We start from the raw sequence: 16,427 nt of genomic DNA, 5'->3' as shown, positions 1-16,427 counted from the left end.
ATAATGTTATTGCCCTCCATACAACATACGCGTTTTAGTCGCATTGATCCATTTCTGTTTGTTATTATAAATTTGCTGGAATAAAGTGAAGATTATTTATACGCGAAACATAGATTCATGTATAAATCACTACATTCTCTGATGAATTGAACGCGATGTAGAGATACTATTCCCGATGAGAATTTGGACCACACATTCGGGTGATGATGCTGGACTACAAACAAGATCCAATCAGCAATAGCCGTAAATACATATCACTGGTGTTAACAATGCATTTCACAATCAGAAACTTTAACAAATTGAATCTAGCTTTAACTTATAATATTCACAATTACATTTAAGCCGTAAACTGTAATGATTTCGTTTTATTAATAACTTTTATACGCGAGTACATTTATTTTAATGAATTTAAGTCCTTCTCGCATGTCCTATAGGCTACACCTACACCAAATCCAGTGCCTATCCATGCAGGCCACGCTCGTCGTTTAAAGAATAATAAAGAAGCAGCAGAACCGATAATCAGACCACCAACTGAAACAAAATAAATGATTCTTGTTAAGGAAGTATTAAGATTCAAATGCCGGTTACTCTCTAAACATCAGTAATATGTATGTATGTATGTATGTACATAACAATATGTACGTTTGTAGGTGTATACTTTTGTATATACAAACATATATGTATGTATGTATGTATGTTTAAATATAAAACTGACGGCTAGTAGTCAACAATCATTCTTTTGCAATGACATTTTCGTATTGTTTGGTAAAAGCTAGAACACGACATGAACATGTATATTTTTGTTCCAATAAGAAGACTCTTCCTCTTGTCATTGTTATTACATAATTTGCAGTTTAACAACTTACATCCTTTAACAATGGTATCTGTTATACACCGGTCCAACTTCTTGCCGAATTGGTCCTCGGAGAAGGACGCACCAGTAGAGGACATTTTGTTTGTGGACTTTTAAAAAAAATTTATATCAATTAAAAACTTTCACGAAACCAATGCCAATCATTACGTTCTGATTAGAGGTGCTGGAATGATGATAAAACTGTTATCGATATTTAATCGATAACGATAAATGGTGTTTGCTTTCTATAGTTCATTCATATCGATAACTAAATAATTCTACATCCGGATTTTTTTGTTCTCGTAGTCTGGTCACACTGAGTACATGTGCTTGTGGTAATAATTTCTTCATTTATCTGTAAAATCTTGTAAAATGGAGGAATATGCGAGAGAACCGTGTCCTTTTCGGATTGTTGATGATTGTGGCGGTGCGTTTGCCATGGGCTGTATAGGTGGCGGTGTTTTTCAAGCAATTAAAGGATTCCGCAATGCTCCATCCGGCATGAACAGACGATTGGTATGTAAAACAACATTTATATAACGATAACTGTCATACCATATTCTAAATCAATTCCAAGGACCATTAGAGTTTTTGTTTATGTTGGATACTAGTTGAATGGCGCTCAGACAACTAATATGGTCCAGGTGCTGTGTTTCATTCAAACTTACTGACTGATGTAATGCATATACATACACACGTACATATACCGCTTGCTGGGAGTCTGGACGGTTCCATTTGGTTTGTTTAAACACATTAATGACGAAATAAGACAACTACGTTAGATAATTATTGTCCAATATGATACTCCAATTGGAGTTCAGATCTGATAGGAAAATCTAAAGATAAACAACAGTATTAGGCTGAAGTCTTTCCCATTTAATACAAATAATAATTAAAAATTTATATTTTTAGCTTGGAAGCTTAACTGCAATTAAAACCCGCTCACCGGTTATCGCTGGAAACTTCGCAGTTTGGGGTGGCATGTTCAGTACCATTGACTGCACCCTTGTTCATTTTAGGAAAAAGGAAGATCCATGGAATTCTATTATAAGCGGAGCTGCTACTGGAGGAATTTTGGCTGCAAGAAATGGTATACTGATTTAGTTCATATTTATCTCGCAATTTGTTAAACTATGTTTTATTCATAGGTGTTCCTGCAATGGCTGGTAGTGCAATAATTGGGGGGGTTCTTTTGGCGCTTATCGAAGGCGTTGGAATTTTATTCACTCGAATTTCTGCTGATCAATTCCGAAACCCAAGCCCACCTACAGAAGATCCAGCTGCTCTGGGTGACCCAGTGAATAATTTTTCCTTTGGGGGGACACCAAACCAAAAACAGTACCAGTAAACTATTTTAATTGTTATAAATTAAATAAAATTTAAGAAACTTTAAACAGCGATTTGTCATATTTATTTGTAAACACGATAGTTGGAGTTATTGTCCAAAATATTTACAATTTAAATTCTCTGCCTCTAACAGATCTTGAATATATAAAAAATCAATACTTTTCAAATTCTACTGTGCGTTGTTAACAATTTATTTTAAACAATTTGTTATTGTTTTTTTAAATGATGAATCCCAACGTTCCAAAACCACCGGTTAGCCCATGCCAACGTTTTAGAGCTGTTATCGTTATCGATAGTATGAAAACAAAATATTCGACAAAAAAAAAGTAAACATTGACTTAGCACGTGTTGTTATAAATTTAAAACCATGCTCCGAAAACAAGCCAGACAGCGAAGAGAATATTTATATACTAAGGCGCGAGATGAACGCGTTCAAGCAAAGAAGAAGCTTCAAGAAAGCATTGAAAATAATATAAAAACTAATAAACCGGTCAGTTCTGCAAATATAACCAAAGGCTTCACTGTGTACAATTCGCTGAAGTATGATATTAAAGGTATTTACAGCCATAACTAAAAATAAATAAAAATTGATGGTAATTAACAATAAATTTGGTCTCTTAGGCGGAGAAAACGCAGCTGTTAATGATGAGTATACATACGCTGGTTGTGAAGACCCAAAAATCATGTTAACCACATCGCACGATCCCTCATCGCGATTGAAAATCTTTATGAAAGAACTTCGCCTGATTTTTCCCAATGCCCAGCAGATGAACAGAGGCAAATACAAATTGAGCACCCTGATGCATGCTTGCCGTGCCAACAATGTGACGGACTTTATAATTGTACATGAGCACCGTGGTGTACCGGATGGCCTCGTAGTTTGTCACCTTCCCTATGGACCCACTGCATTTTTCAATATATCTGATGTTGTGATGCGGCATGATATTCCTGATATTGGCAAAATGAGCGAGCAAAAGCCTCATTTAATATTTAACAATTTCAAGAGCACCATTGGCTTAAGAACTGTCCAAATACTGAAACACTTATTTCCGGTGCCAAAGGAAAATTCTCAAAGAGTAATCACTTTCTTAAATCACAATGATTCGATTATATTCCGACACCATCAATATAAATACGTAAATAGAGAATTGGAGCTTAAAGAAGTTGGACCGAGATTTCAATTGAAGCTATATCAAATTAAACTGGGAACATTGGAGAATATTAAAGCAGCCGATTCCGAATGGGTTAATCGTCCATATTTGAATACATCTGTAAAAAACAAAATATTTTCTAACGATTCTGGCATTCCAAATAAGGAGTCGACGGATTAAAATAAATTGTAATAGTATATTTTTCAAATTATTGGATTTCTTTATATTTCGGACAGTCTTGTATTTTGCATAAGCGTCAATATTCAAAATATTATGATATGATTATGATTATAAATTAAATGTAAGTTTAACTGGGAATTTTTAATATAGTAGACCGTGTGAAAAACCAGGATCCAACACAGCTATCGTTTTGGGCTTCATCTGCCATGAAAATGACTTTCAATCCAAGGCGGCTTATCTGAGAAAAATACTTATCTATTATCCAATAGTGTTCCTTCGCTGTGATCGATCGCCTAGAACATCCATATATAATAATTTCTTTTTAAATTTTAAATGAAATCGCTGCAATATCAATTTAAAAGAAGTAAGCAAACGATTATAGTAAAAATGTTTTATTTGTGTTGCGCAATTGTTTACAAAAAAGGTGTACATAACTTTTACTAAGTTTTTTAGAACTATATTACTTTTCAGTTTCTGGGGCGACGTTTGCGTACTGCCCACGGGATGACAATAAAGAAGAATGTCGAGTTTGAAGCTCTATGCCAATTTGAGACCAAAACACAGTGCCTTTTTGTCTATTAACTAAATACATACTAAAAAATGCCTTTCCCCCGCTCTCACATAATTAATTGTGTGTGTATGTGTAATTTTGCAAACTTTATAGCAAACTAATCCAGCTAAGCAACAACAAAACAAATTAGATATGTATTAACAGCTTTTTATTTATATACATAAAAAATATATGAATGTTTTTTGTAATATCAATTTAAATATATTATTCTTTCCATATATGGAAATAATAAGAAGGCACTTGAGTTTGAACTTATTAGCTAAAAATTCTAATTAAACCAGGCCAAATGATATTGGAATGATTGTCTGGGATTTAAAAAACTTCGACACTCTTGACAAATAACTAAAAAAAAACCAACTAATAGTTTTATGATAATTATGGAAATAATTTGAGATATAAACAAATAAAACTTATGAACCTAAATTAATATCTGAAATGATTTTAAAAATTGTCAGTATAAATGATCTTATTAAAATATTGATAATTATATATCAATAACGTGAGTCACTCTTAAATCTTAAAGGGTTAAGAATTAAAATAGAAACAAGAAATTAATAAAACGGTTAAAACTATTTGGGGCCAAATAAAAAGAATCATTCAATATCACTTACTATTAGAGAGCTGCATGGATTTCATTTTGAATTAAATGAGTGTTAACTTTATGCTATGAATGAGTATGGATATATATGTTGGGCACTATTTCAATAGCCAGTTGGGAGAATACACGATGACGATTTGAGAATGTGTAGTTACCTCTTAGGCCCAGTAGGCACTGATTTGGTTGATTTGATTTAGAATGGACAAAAATCAAGCATTTTCAGATTCCGTGATATATAAAAAAGACATAAATGACTAAAACTAAACTATGAAACTCAATGAATGGGTTAAAAGTGCGCTAATACTTGAACTTTTTTTGTAACTTTAATGTTATGGCTTGGTAAGATGTAAACGAAAATTTGTTGAATGGAAGAAATGTAACATAAAACAAATAAATAAACACTAACTACCAAAATCAAAATTGGGATTCGTATGCATGAAAAACAGTTGTTACATTCAAGCTCACTTCGTTTTTCGAGACTCGAAATTGATTCTTTTCCAAATTCATTTTGAACATTGTTGCAACGAAAATTATATCTCTGTTATTCGTGCAGCTCTCTAATTACTATTTGAAATAATATTCAGCGAGACTGAATTAATATTTTCAGATATTAAAGGAGTTGATTGATCAACTCACTTAAAAAAAGTTAAAAATATATATTCAAATGGCACACACTTGGTGATCCTCATCCAAGGGCGCAGACAGGTAGGGGCAGGGTAGTGCAGCTGTCCCCTGCCTCCTAGAGCGTTAAATATTATACATTTTTGGACAAATGCAGTTAATTTGTGTTACAATTTCTGTAAATTTTTATTGTACTAAGTTATATATTACTTTTTATAGGAACAAATGGCTGCCGCTCCCTTAAATACGGATCCCGGCTACACTCAATTCCATATTTATTTTCCTATCATTTCCCGCAATTTTTCAAGTACCTTTTTACACTGAACCATAGCCATATCATGCCGATAAGTAACACCATCAATACCCACCACATTATTGACTTTAAAGGTTTCAGCTAAGTGTGCCTTTTGCGTTTGATTCAGCGTAAGGGAAGAAACGCCTGAAAAAAAACACATAATATATGCAAAACTATGAAAGTTTTAGTAAATGTGATCAAATTTACCGTCCATTATGCATAAATTAGTTACACAAGGAGCATCTAAATGTAAAGGATATCGACGTATAGACAGCGATGTGACCTTCTCCATATTGGTAAACTCCAAGAGTCTGACCTTATAATAAGGTGGATCGATTTGTGTTACTTTCGCACGACACCAACAACCGTCACTTTTTACAATTACATATTCCTTAAGTCTGCATGAGAATAAGAATTTCATTATTTCATTTTTCAATATAAAAAGCAAATTGCTTACACAGGTTCATAGGGCTCTGAATCAACGAACTTGTCGAGTATTGCCTGCAAGTCTGTAAACATTTTACCATGAGCTTTGTCAAAGGCCCCAAAAACGCCGTGATTAATGGCCGAATTGTCCACAATGAAAACTTCCAGAGTATTTGACTCAAATCGAAGTGTCTTAAAGGGCTGATGAGAAAGAGGTTTTAGATTAGAAAAGATTTGAAAGCACAAAATATTACTTACTGCAATTAAAACTGGTTCATTGCTTGATTTGCTAACACCTTTGCTTGTTGATGGTTTGTCACTGCATGTGGTAATATCCTTGCTTGAGGATGACTTTTTATTTGAAGCAATTTCTTTCTCGTTTATCTGTACTTCAATTACTTTTTCTTTGGTAACTATTAAATCCACTTTATCATCATCAGCCTCATCAATTTGAATCTCTTTAATGGGCTCAGCCTCCTGTGTTTCCTTGAGTGAATCCTTTGGCGTTGAGGTTAGTTGGCTTATAGTTTTAGTGTCATTAGCTTTTGCTTTAACAATTTGGACTTCAATCGGATTATTGTCGTCGGATGCTATATCATCGTTAGGTTCAGTTTTCTCAGTCAACTGTTGAATCTTCTCTTTATTATCATTTTTGCCTTGTGTCTTTCCTTCAAATAAATCATATACATCTTCATTGGCACAGAACACTTTGATTTCTTCATTCAGTGAATTCTTAGTCTCTGCATGGAACAATTCCATCTGGTTATAGTTATTATTGTCGTAAACGCCAACAAATCGTTTTCCCTCAAATTGTGTAAGGAATTGTTTAACATTATTGTGCATCCTATAATTGGAAACACCTTTAAGTTGAACTTGTTGTGTGTAGCACGGCAAGGACATTATCTCATCGTTGATTTCGAACACTGTATTTGCCTGTCGCACCTCAATTACACCCATGTCCAAGAACAGGACTCGCAATGAATTGGTACCGGACAAAACTTCGACACGTTGTAATTTGCCATTATAGACGGCAAGCGCATATTGATATTTTGGCCTGCATAGCTTTGGCAAATTGTTGGCCAGCGTATTGACCTGCAATAAGAGATTATTGAAAAAGGTCTTTGATCAGGTAGTGTGTATGGCAGTCGGTCTGATACATATCTCAAGAGAAGCCATCCTTTAAATTTGGCATACAAATTTGCTGGCATAAGGTTTTTTATTTGGAATTTTTGTGCTGACATTTGCATTTTGTAGCACTTCGTATGTATGTATGTATGTATATACAAACCTTCTCCAAGAGACTCGCATGTGCCTTATCTGTCTTTTCGCTGGCCTCGCGAATGAAGCAACGATTCGGGGACCGAAAACCATTAACATAGAAAACACTGTGGCTTGCCGGCATCGTCATTTTTGGTGGTGAAGCAGTGTTTTTTGTTTTCTTTAAGATGTTATTGGAGACGCTGTCGCTATTGCTGGATACACTCTTTAAATCATCATCTTTATCGCTAATCACTTGAAGTCGCACAGTTGGAGAAACTTGAGACTCTATAATGCCCTCTGGCCTTATGTTATTCTTATCGGCATCAATTTGTAGGGGCACAGTCTCGGGGTCGGGCTTCCTTCTCTCAATATGGTGCACTGAAAATGCTTGAGGATAGACCAGAGCTGGCATTGGGAAGCATATATAACGATGTCTTTGCCAATCCCTGCGCTGGCAATTGGTTGAACAATAAAAATCTCCACATCTCTGACAAGTTAGTTCCGCTCGATTCGCGCATAAAACACATTTGCCTTCCTTTAACACTTCCTGTAAAAAGTATAACAATGCAATAACTGAATAAAAAAATAAATCACATTACTCTTTCTTACATCCATATCTTCTAGATGCGTTATTCTTGTTCTTGAACTGACTGAATGTGACTCCCCGTTAGACAGAGTCGGAATTCTAATTTGACTATCTTGTTTAAATTCGCCTTAAATTCGAAGTGCTATCGGCTGTACCTTTTTGTTTTATCGATTATAGACAATCGAGTACTACTCGATTTGATAGAAAAAACGCGAGTTCGAGCGGTTTACTCACGAGTTTTAAAACGCTTTTTTTGGAAGTAAATTTTTAAATAAGTAAATATAAAGGTTTTGTTCATTTGATCCAGAAAAATTTCAAATAGTAATATAATATAATATAATATAATAATATAATTCATAACCATAACATATATATAATACAGTAAATAAAATATATAGATATCATATAATATGTTCACTGGGTTCAACGTCGTTCAACGTCACACTGGTCACACTGACTGTATGAATTTGACAATTGTTAACAATTTTCCATCCAAACAGGATTTGCGTTTGCTAAGGAAAATAAGGTAAAAGCTGAGTAATAAAATTAAATGCTCTAAGATCTAAATCATTTAATGGTGTTGGACAGAGATATTGTATCCCAGACAGTCTTTTCTGATTAAGTCATAGGCAAAAACATAAACCACAGCTGACAATTACATAACCTTTTTAAGGTTACAAAATAATTGGCAAATGCCGCAGAAATATAAAGAATTATTAATAAAGCGGGCTTAATCCTTTGCAGATGCTGACACAGACAATTCTGAATGGAGTGCGTGTGCTCCGCACTGAGGCACGCCGCAACATTGCTATTGTGGCACCAGCCCTGAACAAGGCATCCGATCCCATCCAGCAATTGTTTTTGGACAAGGTTCGCGACTACAAGCAGAAGAGTTCGTAAGTATCAAGGGAGAGGCCACCTTGTGAATAGAATTGTGAAGTAATTGATGGATTTAATGTTTTCCCCAGTGGTGGCAAATTGGTTGACTCCAATCCAGAAATCGAGCGTGAGCTGAAGAACGAACTGGAGCGCGTGGCCAAGCAATTTGGCAGCGATGGCAAGACCGATATGCTGAAATTCCCCGAATTCAAGTTCCCCGAAGTCAAGGTTGATCCAATTAGCCAGGGCACCGCATAAGTATGTTTAAGTTCTCCGTATCACAGCTTGCTACAGAATCGATCCCGCACGATTTCAACAACAAATAAAACTCGTTAAAAACAAGCAAATTGTGGAATTCAGAGTGTTCCTTTAGTATCATCATCATCTTATAAACTAAGTGCCATCTATCGTGGTGTTTTCAGTGCCTGCTGTACTGTCTCCTGGAGCAACTGCATCTTATGATTGCTGGCCACTTTGCTGAATGTGCTTAGCAATGACTTAATGTCCTTGCCACTAATTAGAGGCACAAAGTTTCCAGCACAAGTGCAAAACTCTGCCAAATTCTCACGCTTTATCTCATTGCAGCGGGCACAACGTAAATCCTGCAGAACATATGACATTAATTTACGCTGAAGCACATCAATCATTCGCATCTCAATCTCCTCATTGTCATAGGCCACATAACACTGGGCGCACAGCCACACAGGACTATAAATATATGGAAAGGTAAACCGTTATAATCTCATCAAAGGTATGGACAATTCTCAATACTCACATGCCATCCTTCATGGCCCGATGTTTGTCCTTGCACAAATCTAAATCTCGACAGTGATTGCAGGCCTTGCAGATGACCTCGTTGATGATATAGCTATCACAGGGATCCGTCCATTCGGCCAGATCGGAGAACTCACCAATGCCCACCAATCGTAGCATATTCTTGCGCAGTTCATTGATCTGTTCCGCCAAGGTTTTGTCCACACTAAGCACCTTGACCATTGTGCGTATTAGCTCCAAACCAGGACTGGGCTTACCCTTGCCATAGTTCTTGTGCAATTTGAGGACATAATCGAAGGCACAATGGGAAATATCCTTAATTGCCTGCTCGGTGGTCTTTCTCTCGGATAAAGATTGCATGAAAAGCGTCAGCAGAGATTCAAATTTCTCTCGACACTCATTCTCCTCGGGCAAATGTTCGCCAATAGTCCAATTCAACTCTAGCGAAAGTTCTTCCTCCTCCTGCTCTTGATCCTCTACCACTTGCAAGTCGGGATCTCTATTTTCTGCATTGTCATCATCCTCGTCATCATCATCATCATTATTATCCACCTCATCGGCATCAGCTGCTGCGGTTCGCATGGTAGTGGAAACTATGGATGACACCGTCTCATCGATACCTTTTGGCAGTTTTCCCCGTATACCCGAGAAATTGGCCTGATCCAGCCAGAGCATAAAGTTCCAGCATTGCTCGAAACTCAATTGTATTGAATGGAACATTTCCTTGTTCCTTAAACTTTGGACTATATAATCCACATATCCCAATGCATCCGACACCGATTTCTTGCCTGAACTCAATATAATACGATTAAAGTCTGCATAGACTATGGTGGCACCCAGGCGCTTGAATTCGGCTATAATCCTCAAGAACATCTTTCGCATCAGATTGTTGAGGGATCGCCGCAGAGCCGGATCATAGAGAAGAGCGTTGCTCGAGCGAACCCATCGATAGAAATGGACAATTTGGAAATCAGAGAATATATTCCGATTGATGGAAACCTCACGTAGCCAACCATTTACCATGGAACGCATTACACGAAAGGCTGCCGAACAGAGGGCGGTCTCATCGTAGCTGGGCAAAGTTGCAGCCGGCACAGTGCCAATCATTTCCTCCAGCGAAGCCTGTGGCATCACATCGAAGGTGATGGCCGAGGAGGCTCCCTCCATTTCCTGTATTTTATTGGACTGCAACAGAGCGCTCACTGCCAGACTGTCCAGGGCCAATTCTACGCACACATCGCCATAGAAACCCGCCTTGTTCTGCACCACACTGATGGTCTCCTCGAATTCGGCTAGCAGACGACTGTCATCGGCCTCACGGCCACCAAGATCGGGTCGTGTACTGGCCGACCACCACAAAACGAAGTTATGACGCTGCAGGAGGCGAGCAAAGAACAAATCGGCCCCAAAGAGCACCGTGTCCGGCGGCATGTTACCAATTGGTACATGGAAGTAACGACATTGATCCAACATTAGATCCAGTACATTGTTCAGGTTGAGAAAATGACGGATTACGGCACGTGAGCCCTGTCGCTGCCAATCCAGGCCAGAAAGCAGACTCGCATCATCGGAGATGTGTATTTGAGATTGTGGGAATTCCAGGAGCATTGGCATCGAATTACTCATTTTCCTGGCCTCGATGGCCGTTTGCAGGCACAACATGGTTGGTCCCGAATGCTCCTGCTTGTAGGCGGTGAGCACACGTTGGATTTGCCGATGAATCTGCTTGACATCCACCTCAATGATCACTTCAAATGTAAAGTCCTCCGATGGAATTTTCGCCTGCTCGGTCTCCTGACTTAGATTCTTGAGCAGGGCAAGACGTTCCGCCGTGTAGAGTTGCCGCATATTTGGCATCTGATTGGTTCGCACTGTGTCCAGGGCAAATATATATGCTTTCTTGCTGGGCATGACGAATAGGGCCCAGATTTCCTTCTTGGCTGTGGGTATATTATGTTGGTACAAATAAATCTTACGCATTCTCGAGCCGGCATATTGCAGGTACTTTATGTGAGACTGAGGACGTTGCTCCAACTGTTCGATGCTAAAGCTCTCCAGATCTTTGGTCGGCAACATGGCCAGACGACGCGACTCATCCCGCTGCACTCCACAAATGCAGCCCATGTCCATGAGGGCACGAAATTCAAGGGTCATTTGCGTCTCGTAGATGCCCTCAATGTCGGGAGTGGCCAAATCGGCCAACATGCCCAGTGAATTGTCGCGAAACACTTGCTCCGGCACACTGTAACGATAAAGATTGTAAACTGGTCGAGATCGGGGCAACACCCGATTGACTTTGCGCCACAATTGACCCTCCTCTGGCGGCGCGGCACTGCGTTGATTGACATAGAAAATTCTGGGCACGGTCAGTTTAATGCGATGCAGTTCCTCTCCAATTAGTGCCCAAACCGTAAAATGTCCAAGATCATCGACTGGCACTAGCTGTAGAATCTGCCATGGCTGATCGAGGAGAGAGCGTTGAGCTCGTCTCAGGAAGCCACCTAAAGTGGCTGCAGATGGTCCCGATCTTGCCATGGCAGACGACGAGGCCTCCTCATTTCCGCCGGCTCCAGCTCGTTGACGTTTTTGCGCTTGACGGCAGCGATCACGTTGCTCCTGCTGCCACGCCCATTTACGTTTCTGGAATTTCACCCATTCGACAATTGTTTTGCGCGTCTCACCGATTGGGGGTGGAGCACCTAAGGCCTGACGCCAAGTTGTAGCAGCGGCAGAAGATTCCTCATCCTCGTCATTAAGCTGGACTCTCTTGCGCTTGGTAACCACTGGCCTACCAGCCGCCAGTCCATCCTCGGGACCATCCTTGCCAGCCAAATCCTCCATATCTAAGTCCTTATCCTCATGCCTTTCCATAGCCGGTTTTGGTTTCGGTCTGCTGGTGAACATCTCATTAATGCGCCTCTGCTTGAGAACATCGTTCTTTTCGAGCATTTTCTTGTGCAGCCAATCTGGATGCTGGACCCGCGGCACAGGATTGGCCAAGCCTTGCAGGGCAGCGGGAATGGTGATGATTTTTTGAATAGTTCCACCCAAACGCTCGATATAGTAGTTCCAATCGAGCACATCTCGTATATCCGCATCACCCATGGTGTTGTCCTTAAGCCAACGTCTCAGATGATGGCGTCGTACACTCTGCTCCGACTGAAAGATAGCCAATGGTATGGCTCTTTCGGTAACTGGAGCTCCTTCCGGTTTCTTGGATATGATATACTTGCAGGCCAAGCCGGCATCCTTAACCATCTGTTCACCCAGGAATTCGGCCAAACGTTTGGCCGTTGATATCGATGTACTCTTCTGTGCTCCATACTCTTCTAGTTTCTTCGACATGGATTTGTTCTCCGATATCAATTCGAAGAGCTCGGAGTCTGGCAAATTCGAACCACGACTGTAGAGGACATCTAGCCAATAGTCAGCCACCTTGGCCACCGAAGCATAGCATTCCTCCAGAGTGCTACCTGCCAGAAACGCTTCGAACACGGAACTCTGAAAATTCTTGATCAGCTGCAGTTCGCCGCGACGTTTCACCTCGAAACCCTTCAATTCTGCGAGTGATCCATCGAAATTGAAGACGGCATAACGTTTCTTTAGCTTCTTGCCCTCCTCCTTGGCGGCGGGTAGAACCATGGCCAAATATGGACCGTCTACTTCAAAGAAAATGGAATTCTCTTCGCGCAACTCATAGGCGGGAGGTTCACCATCACCAGCAGATGGTTTCAATTCGTGATATTGATCGTTGGTAAAATGATCCTTGACCATGGTATTGAGCACCGCATTCGGATAAGAAATGTTAATCTTCTTCTTCTTCTCATGAGTGGTATGTATGGTGAATTCCTGGGGAAATGATCCAGGCAATATGCACCAAATACCATCAGTATCCAATTCCAATGGCCGACCTACTCGCTCAATAATCTCTCGAGCTTTGGTAATAATATTCGATCCAGTTAGACAAACTATTCCGGCCATAGGCATGGAATGCCAACGAGCTCCACGACGCATCACATAGCCATAGAAGGAATTAAGAATACACTTGTGGGCCAACTGCAGCGAATCGTAGAGTACTTCGCGTCCCTTTGCCGCCTTAATCTCGGAGGCATCTCCCGAAGCCACGGCCGCTGTTACCGAAGCCTTGGCCACTTTGGTCAGTCCCTTGTACTCGTAGCGACGATCACGAAACGCACGCACCGTGTCCACATAGAAACTGTTCTCCTTCTGGCAAATGGTCGAGTTGCGTGTCTCGAGTTTTGTGATTTTCGTCTTTTTGTACGCCTTGCGGCAATAGTCCGATAGACGTTTCTTCTCGTAGGCAGCCTGATCCTCCTTGGAGAGCTCGTGAAATGCTCGGGTTGGTCCACCCGGGAATAGAGGTGGAAATTTCTCAGTCTCCAATTGTTGTTGGATGCGTTGGAATTCATTGCGCGAAGCAGGCAACATCTCACCACGCCATAACCAGTCCATGGAACGCTTACATCGTACACCAGGCTTATTGAAATCGCAGGCAGCGCAATCCAGATCTGTCACCATGGCCGAAGGTTGCAGACGATTAGTTAGAATAATATTTGGGTACATAGCGCCTACATCCAAATGATAGATAACCGGTTGCTCCAGTCGTTGGGGTATATCATGAAGTCCCTGCAAAGCCTGAATGATCTCTTGTTTAGTCTCGGCCAAATTGGTGACTTTATCCAGTGGAATGCCCTCCTCCACCACAATGGCATGATGGAGCACGGCATCAACTTGATCCATTAGCTGCTTCACCATGTTCGGATCCAGACGAAAGCGACAGGGTATATCCGCCCGAAAAACACCCGATTCGAGAGCTTCCACATGACCGCCCACATAGGTTTCCGAGTCGAGGACATGACCCTCATTGGAGAGCTTATTTAGCTCACTCATGTGCTTATTGGGATACACGATATTCGCATGATACGCCTCAACCATCAGTAGAGTCTCACATAGAGTGCCGGAACCTTTTCGCAAAATCTCATCCGGTTCCATGGGAATAATAGTGTTTAGGGCAAAGATAAAGGGATGAACGTATTTCATATATAGATAGTAGGTTGCCACTGCATCCGACACGGAATAGTTGGATAAGACCTGCGGCTGCTCCACAGCCATGCGACACATGTCCTCGGGATCCAGTTCAACTGGATCGTAGCGCAATTTGGCCTTAGCCACCGCCTTTAGACCCTGCGATCCCACTGGCAAATAGGAATCACGCTTCACCCAGCACAGGCAATCCATGTGAATGGAGGGACGACTCAAGTAGTTGCCATCCCGCACCTTAGAAAAGCCAATCTCCTGCTTCATATCCAGATCATAGACAGCCGCTCGTGTCTCGACAAATGGCCAATCGAAGAAATCCCCGTTGTAGGTAACCACAATATGCGGACGAACCTCCATAATGTGATCAAAGAATTTCTGCAGCAATTGCATCTCGTTCTCCTCGTTGAATATTATAAAATGACCCTCAAATTCCGGTTTGGGAGTGTACTCAAAGTCCTCCACATTGGATGAAATTATCTCACGATTCGTTATAAGATAACCCTGGCCATCGATCATATACGAGATCATCATAATCTGATCGGTCTGGGCATCGGGGAATTTCAATGGCAATTTCGTTGTCTCAATATCAAAGGCCAGGACCACGGGCTCCGGTCTATCGAGTATATCCGGCCGACATGTGATCGTAGGCATCTCGACACCACTGCGGCAACGAATGTTGTACCATTGGCCGCAAAAGATTCGCAAATCAATTGACACACGCACATGGTAGGGTACATCATGCTCCCGTATATCTGTGATGCAGTCGAAATAGTCGAGTTGCCGCTTCCCTGATCCATCTTCTGTATTGGCGGAGGACTGGGCCAGCGATGAGGCCAGCATTTGCATATAGTATGTATTGGACTTTTGACGTTCCGTATTCCGACGCACTGCAGCCAGCAATTCTCGCCTCACCTTGGTCATGGTGGTTTGATTTAGGAAAGAGAGTTTTAAATAATGCTGTTTCAGGCCCGCCAAATGATTGGGCAAATCCAGATCTTCTTTGGTTATATGCTCCAGACTAGCGATCTGGCCAGAATATTTGCGCCCCAGAAAACGGGCCACTTCCAAATGCATATTATCCTCGGGTCGCACCAACAGATATGGTTTATACGCCACTGTACACTTGAAGCGAGAGCCATCCATTTGAATGAAGAATAGATCCAGAGCAGCCGTCAATCGGCGATCCTCGTCCAGGACTTCGTTCTACAAATGAATGTTTATATATTTCGAATTTTTAAGCGAGAATCACTCACTCACCGCATGCATGTTGATCAAGTAGCCGGTCCGTTCCAGGCTATCCTTGACCCTGTCGAATCCATACTTGGAATCAATTTTATCATTCTCCCGCGACTGTCGGTAACCAGCTTCATTGAAGAAGTCATCTCTGTAAAAAAATTGTATTTGTGTTAGATTTGAAGCCACTTTACAGAGCTTTTTTTACCTACCCCTCGGCTCGAGTTTCACTCACAAACTTTCCTGTATTCTGAAGCACTTTAGGCTCGGACATTTTGGCCCAAATTAATAAATAAAAATCAACAAAACAACATTACGATTTGCCGCCAAAAACATTAATCGACTATACCGATTGCTGATTATCGATAGCTAATTGTCAAAAAATACCACTTTGCGCAAGAAAAATACTAGAAAAAATAGGGCACACTAAAATTTACGTTAGAGGTGGAGAAATATCGATGTTTGCTACTATCGATGTTTATAAGCAAAAAAAAAAGATGTTTTTAACGGTTTTTGCTTTAAATTAATATAAAAATATTAAAACGAAAAACAATATATTTATTAAATAATAAAATGTTAACAAAAAAGTTTT

General features: G+C 40.3%; 6 protein-coding genes across 6 annotated transcripts; 3 read left to right on the top strand and 3 right to left on the bottom strand.

Moving 5' to 3' along the window:
- Positions 1 to 336: 336 nt before the first annotated feature.
- Positions 337 to 1,046, bottom strand: LOC26529066 (MICOS complex subunit Mic10). Its single transcript, XM_023178683.2, has 2 exons — positions 867 to 1,046; positions 337 to 531 (listed from the first exon to the last, which is right to left on the bottom strand). The coding sequence occupies exons 1-2, from the start codon at positions 949 to 951 to the stop codon at positions 395 to 397; spliced, it is 222 nt and encodes a 73-aa protein (XP_023034451.1). The 5' UTR covers positions 952 to 1,046; the 3' UTR covers positions 337 to 394.
- Positions 1,047 to 1,154: 108 nt separating this feature from the next.
- Positions 1,155 to 2,228, top strand: LOC6647934 (mitochondrial import inner membrane translocase subunit Tim17-B). Its single transcript, XM_002070743.4, has 3 exons — positions 1,155 to 1,369; positions 1,766 to 1,943; positions 2,002 to 2,228. Exons 1-3 carry the CDS (start codon positions 1,226 to 1,228, stop codon positions 2,199 to 2,201), a joined length of 522 nt encoding a protein of 173 aa, XP_002070779.1. The 5' UTR covers positions 1,155 to 1,225; the 3' UTR covers positions 2,202 to 2,228.
- Positions 2,229 to 2,513: 285 nt separating this feature from the next.
- Positions 2,514 to 3,562, top strand: LOC6647935 (U3 small nucleolar ribonucleoprotein protein IMP4). Its single transcript, XM_002070744.4, has 2 exons — positions 2,514 to 2,754; positions 2,822 to 3,562. The coding sequence occupies exons 1-2, from the start codon at positions 2,568 to 2,570 to the stop codon at positions 3,529 to 3,531; spliced, it is 897 nt and encodes a 298-aa protein (XP_002070780.2). The 5' UTR covers positions 2,514 to 2,567; the 3' UTR covers positions 3,532 to 3,562.
- Positions 3,563 to 4,235: 673 nt separating this feature from the next.
- On the bottom strand, positions 4,236 to 8,031 carry LOC6647936. The gene is made up of 6 exons (XM_002070745.4): positions 7,912 to 8,031; positions 7,331 to 7,849; positions 6,301 to 7,134; positions 6,074 to 6,243; positions 5,824 to 6,014; positions 4,236 to 5,760 (listed from the first exon to the last, which is right to left on the bottom strand). Exons 1-6 carry the CDS (start codon positions 7,915 to 7,917, stop codon positions 5,597 to 5,599), a joined length of 1,884 nt encoding a protein of 627 aa, XP_002070781.2. The 5' UTR covers positions 7,918 to 8,031; the 3' UTR covers positions 4,236 to 5,596.
- A 300-nt stretch (positions 8,032 to 8,331) lies between these two features.
- Positions 8,332 to 9,114, top strand: LOC6647937 (ATP synthase-coupling factor 6, mitochondrial). Its single transcript, XM_002070746.3, has 3 exons — positions 8,332 to 8,414; positions 8,633 to 8,784; positions 8,857 to 9,114. Exons 2-3 carry the CDS (start codon positions 8,633 to 8,635, stop codon positions 9,023 to 9,025), a joined length of 321 nt encoding a protein of 106 aa, XP_002070782.1. The 5' UTR covers positions 8,332 to 8,414; the 3' UTR covers positions 9,026 to 9,114.
- On the bottom strand, positions 9,115 to 16,164 carry LOC6648160 (DNA polymerase epsilon catalytic subunit 1). The gene is made up of 4 exons (XM_002070747.2): positions 16,048 to 16,164; positions 15,860 to 15,986; positions 9,543 to 15,805; positions 9,115 to 9,475 (listed from the first exon to the last, which is right to left on the bottom strand). The coding sequence occupies exons 1-4, from the start codon at positions 16,107 to 16,109 to the stop codon at positions 9,172 to 9,174; spliced, it is 6,756 nt and encodes a 2,251-aa protein (XP_002070783.1). The 5' UTR covers positions 16,110 to 16,164; the 3' UTR covers positions 9,115 to 9,171.
- Between the last annotated feature and the right edge of the window lie 263 nt (positions 16,165 to 16,427).

This window comes from Drosophila willistoni, chromosome 3R (genome assembly GCF_018902025.1).
Source record: "Drosophila willistoni isolate 14030-0811.24 chromosome 3R, UCI_dwil_1.1, whole genome shotgun sequence".
Lineage (NCBI taxonomy): Eukaryota > Metazoa > Arthropoda > Insecta > Diptera > Drosophilidae > Drosophila > Drosophila willistoni.
This window is presented reverse-complemented; position numbering and strand designations above follow the sequence as displayed.

What these genes read in the sequence shown, in the direction of transcription:
- LOC26529066 (XM_023178683.2), bottom strand. Translation starts at nt 951, where the DNA reads ATGTCCTCTACTGGTGCGTCCTTCTCCGAGGACCAATTCGGCAAGAAG. An exon ending in AGATACCATTGTTAAAGGAT is followed by an intron (nt 532 to 866) that starts GTAAGTTGTTAA and finishes ATTTTGTTTCAG; the next exon opens with TTGGTGGTCTGATTATCGGT.
- LOC6647934 (XM_002070743.4), top strand. Translation starts at nt 1,226, where the DNA reads ATGGAGGAATATGCGAGAGAACCGTGTCCTTTTCGGATTGTTGATGAT. An exon ending in CCGGCATGAACAGACGATTG is followed by an intron (nt 1,370 to 1,765) that starts GTATGTAAAACA and finishes TTATATTTTTAG; the next exon opens with CTTGGAAGCTTAACTGCAAT. An exon ending in AATTTTGGCTGCAAGAAATG is followed by an intron (nt 1,944 to 2,001) that starts GTATACTGATTT and finishes TTTTATTCATAG; the next exon opens with GTGTTCCTGCAATGGCTGGT.
- LOC6647935 (XM_002070744.4), top strand. Translation starts at nt 2,568, where the DNA reads ATGCTCCGAAAACAAGCCAGACAGCGAAGAGAATATTTATATACTAAG. An exon ending in GCTGAAGTATGATATTAAAG is followed by an intron (nt 2,755 to 2,821) that starts GTATTTACAGCC and finishes TTGGTCTCTTAG; the next exon opens with GCGGAGAAAACGCAGCTGTT.
- LOC6647936 (XM_002070745.4), bottom strand. An exon ending in ATGCGAGTCTCTTGGAGAAG is followed by an intron (nt 7,135 to 7,330) that starts GTTTGTATATAC and finishes CTCTTATTGCAG; the next exon opens with GTCAATACGCTGGCCAACAA. An exon ending in TCAGAGCCCTATGAACCTGT is followed by an intron (nt 6,015 to 6,073) that starts GTAAGCAATTTG and finishes ATTCTCATGCAG; the next exon opens with ACTTAAGGAATATGTAATTG.
- LOC6647937 (XM_002070746.3), top strand. Translation starts at nt 8,633, where the DNA reads ATGCTGACACAGACAATTCTGAATGGAGTGCGTGTGCTCCGCACTGAG. An exon ending in GACTACAAGCAGAAGAGTTC is followed by an intron (nt 8,785 to 8,856) that starts GTAAGTATCAAG and finishes TGTTTTCCCCAG; the next exon opens with TGGTGGCAAATTGGTTGACT.
- LOC6648160 (XM_002070747.2), bottom strand. Translation starts at nt 16,109, where the DNA reads ATGTCCGAGCCTAAAGTGCTTCAGAATACAGGAAAGTTTGTGAGTGAA. An exon ending in AGTGAAACTCGAGCCGAGGG is followed by an intron (nt 15,987 to 16,047) that starts GTAGGTAAAAAA and finishes ATTTTTTTACAG; the next exon opens with AGATGACTTCTTCAATGAAG. An exon ending in CGGGCCATGAAGGATGGCAT is followed by an intron (nt 9,476 to 9,542) that starts GTGAGTATTGAG and finishes ATATATTTATAG; the next exon opens with TCCTGTGTGGCTGTGCGCCC.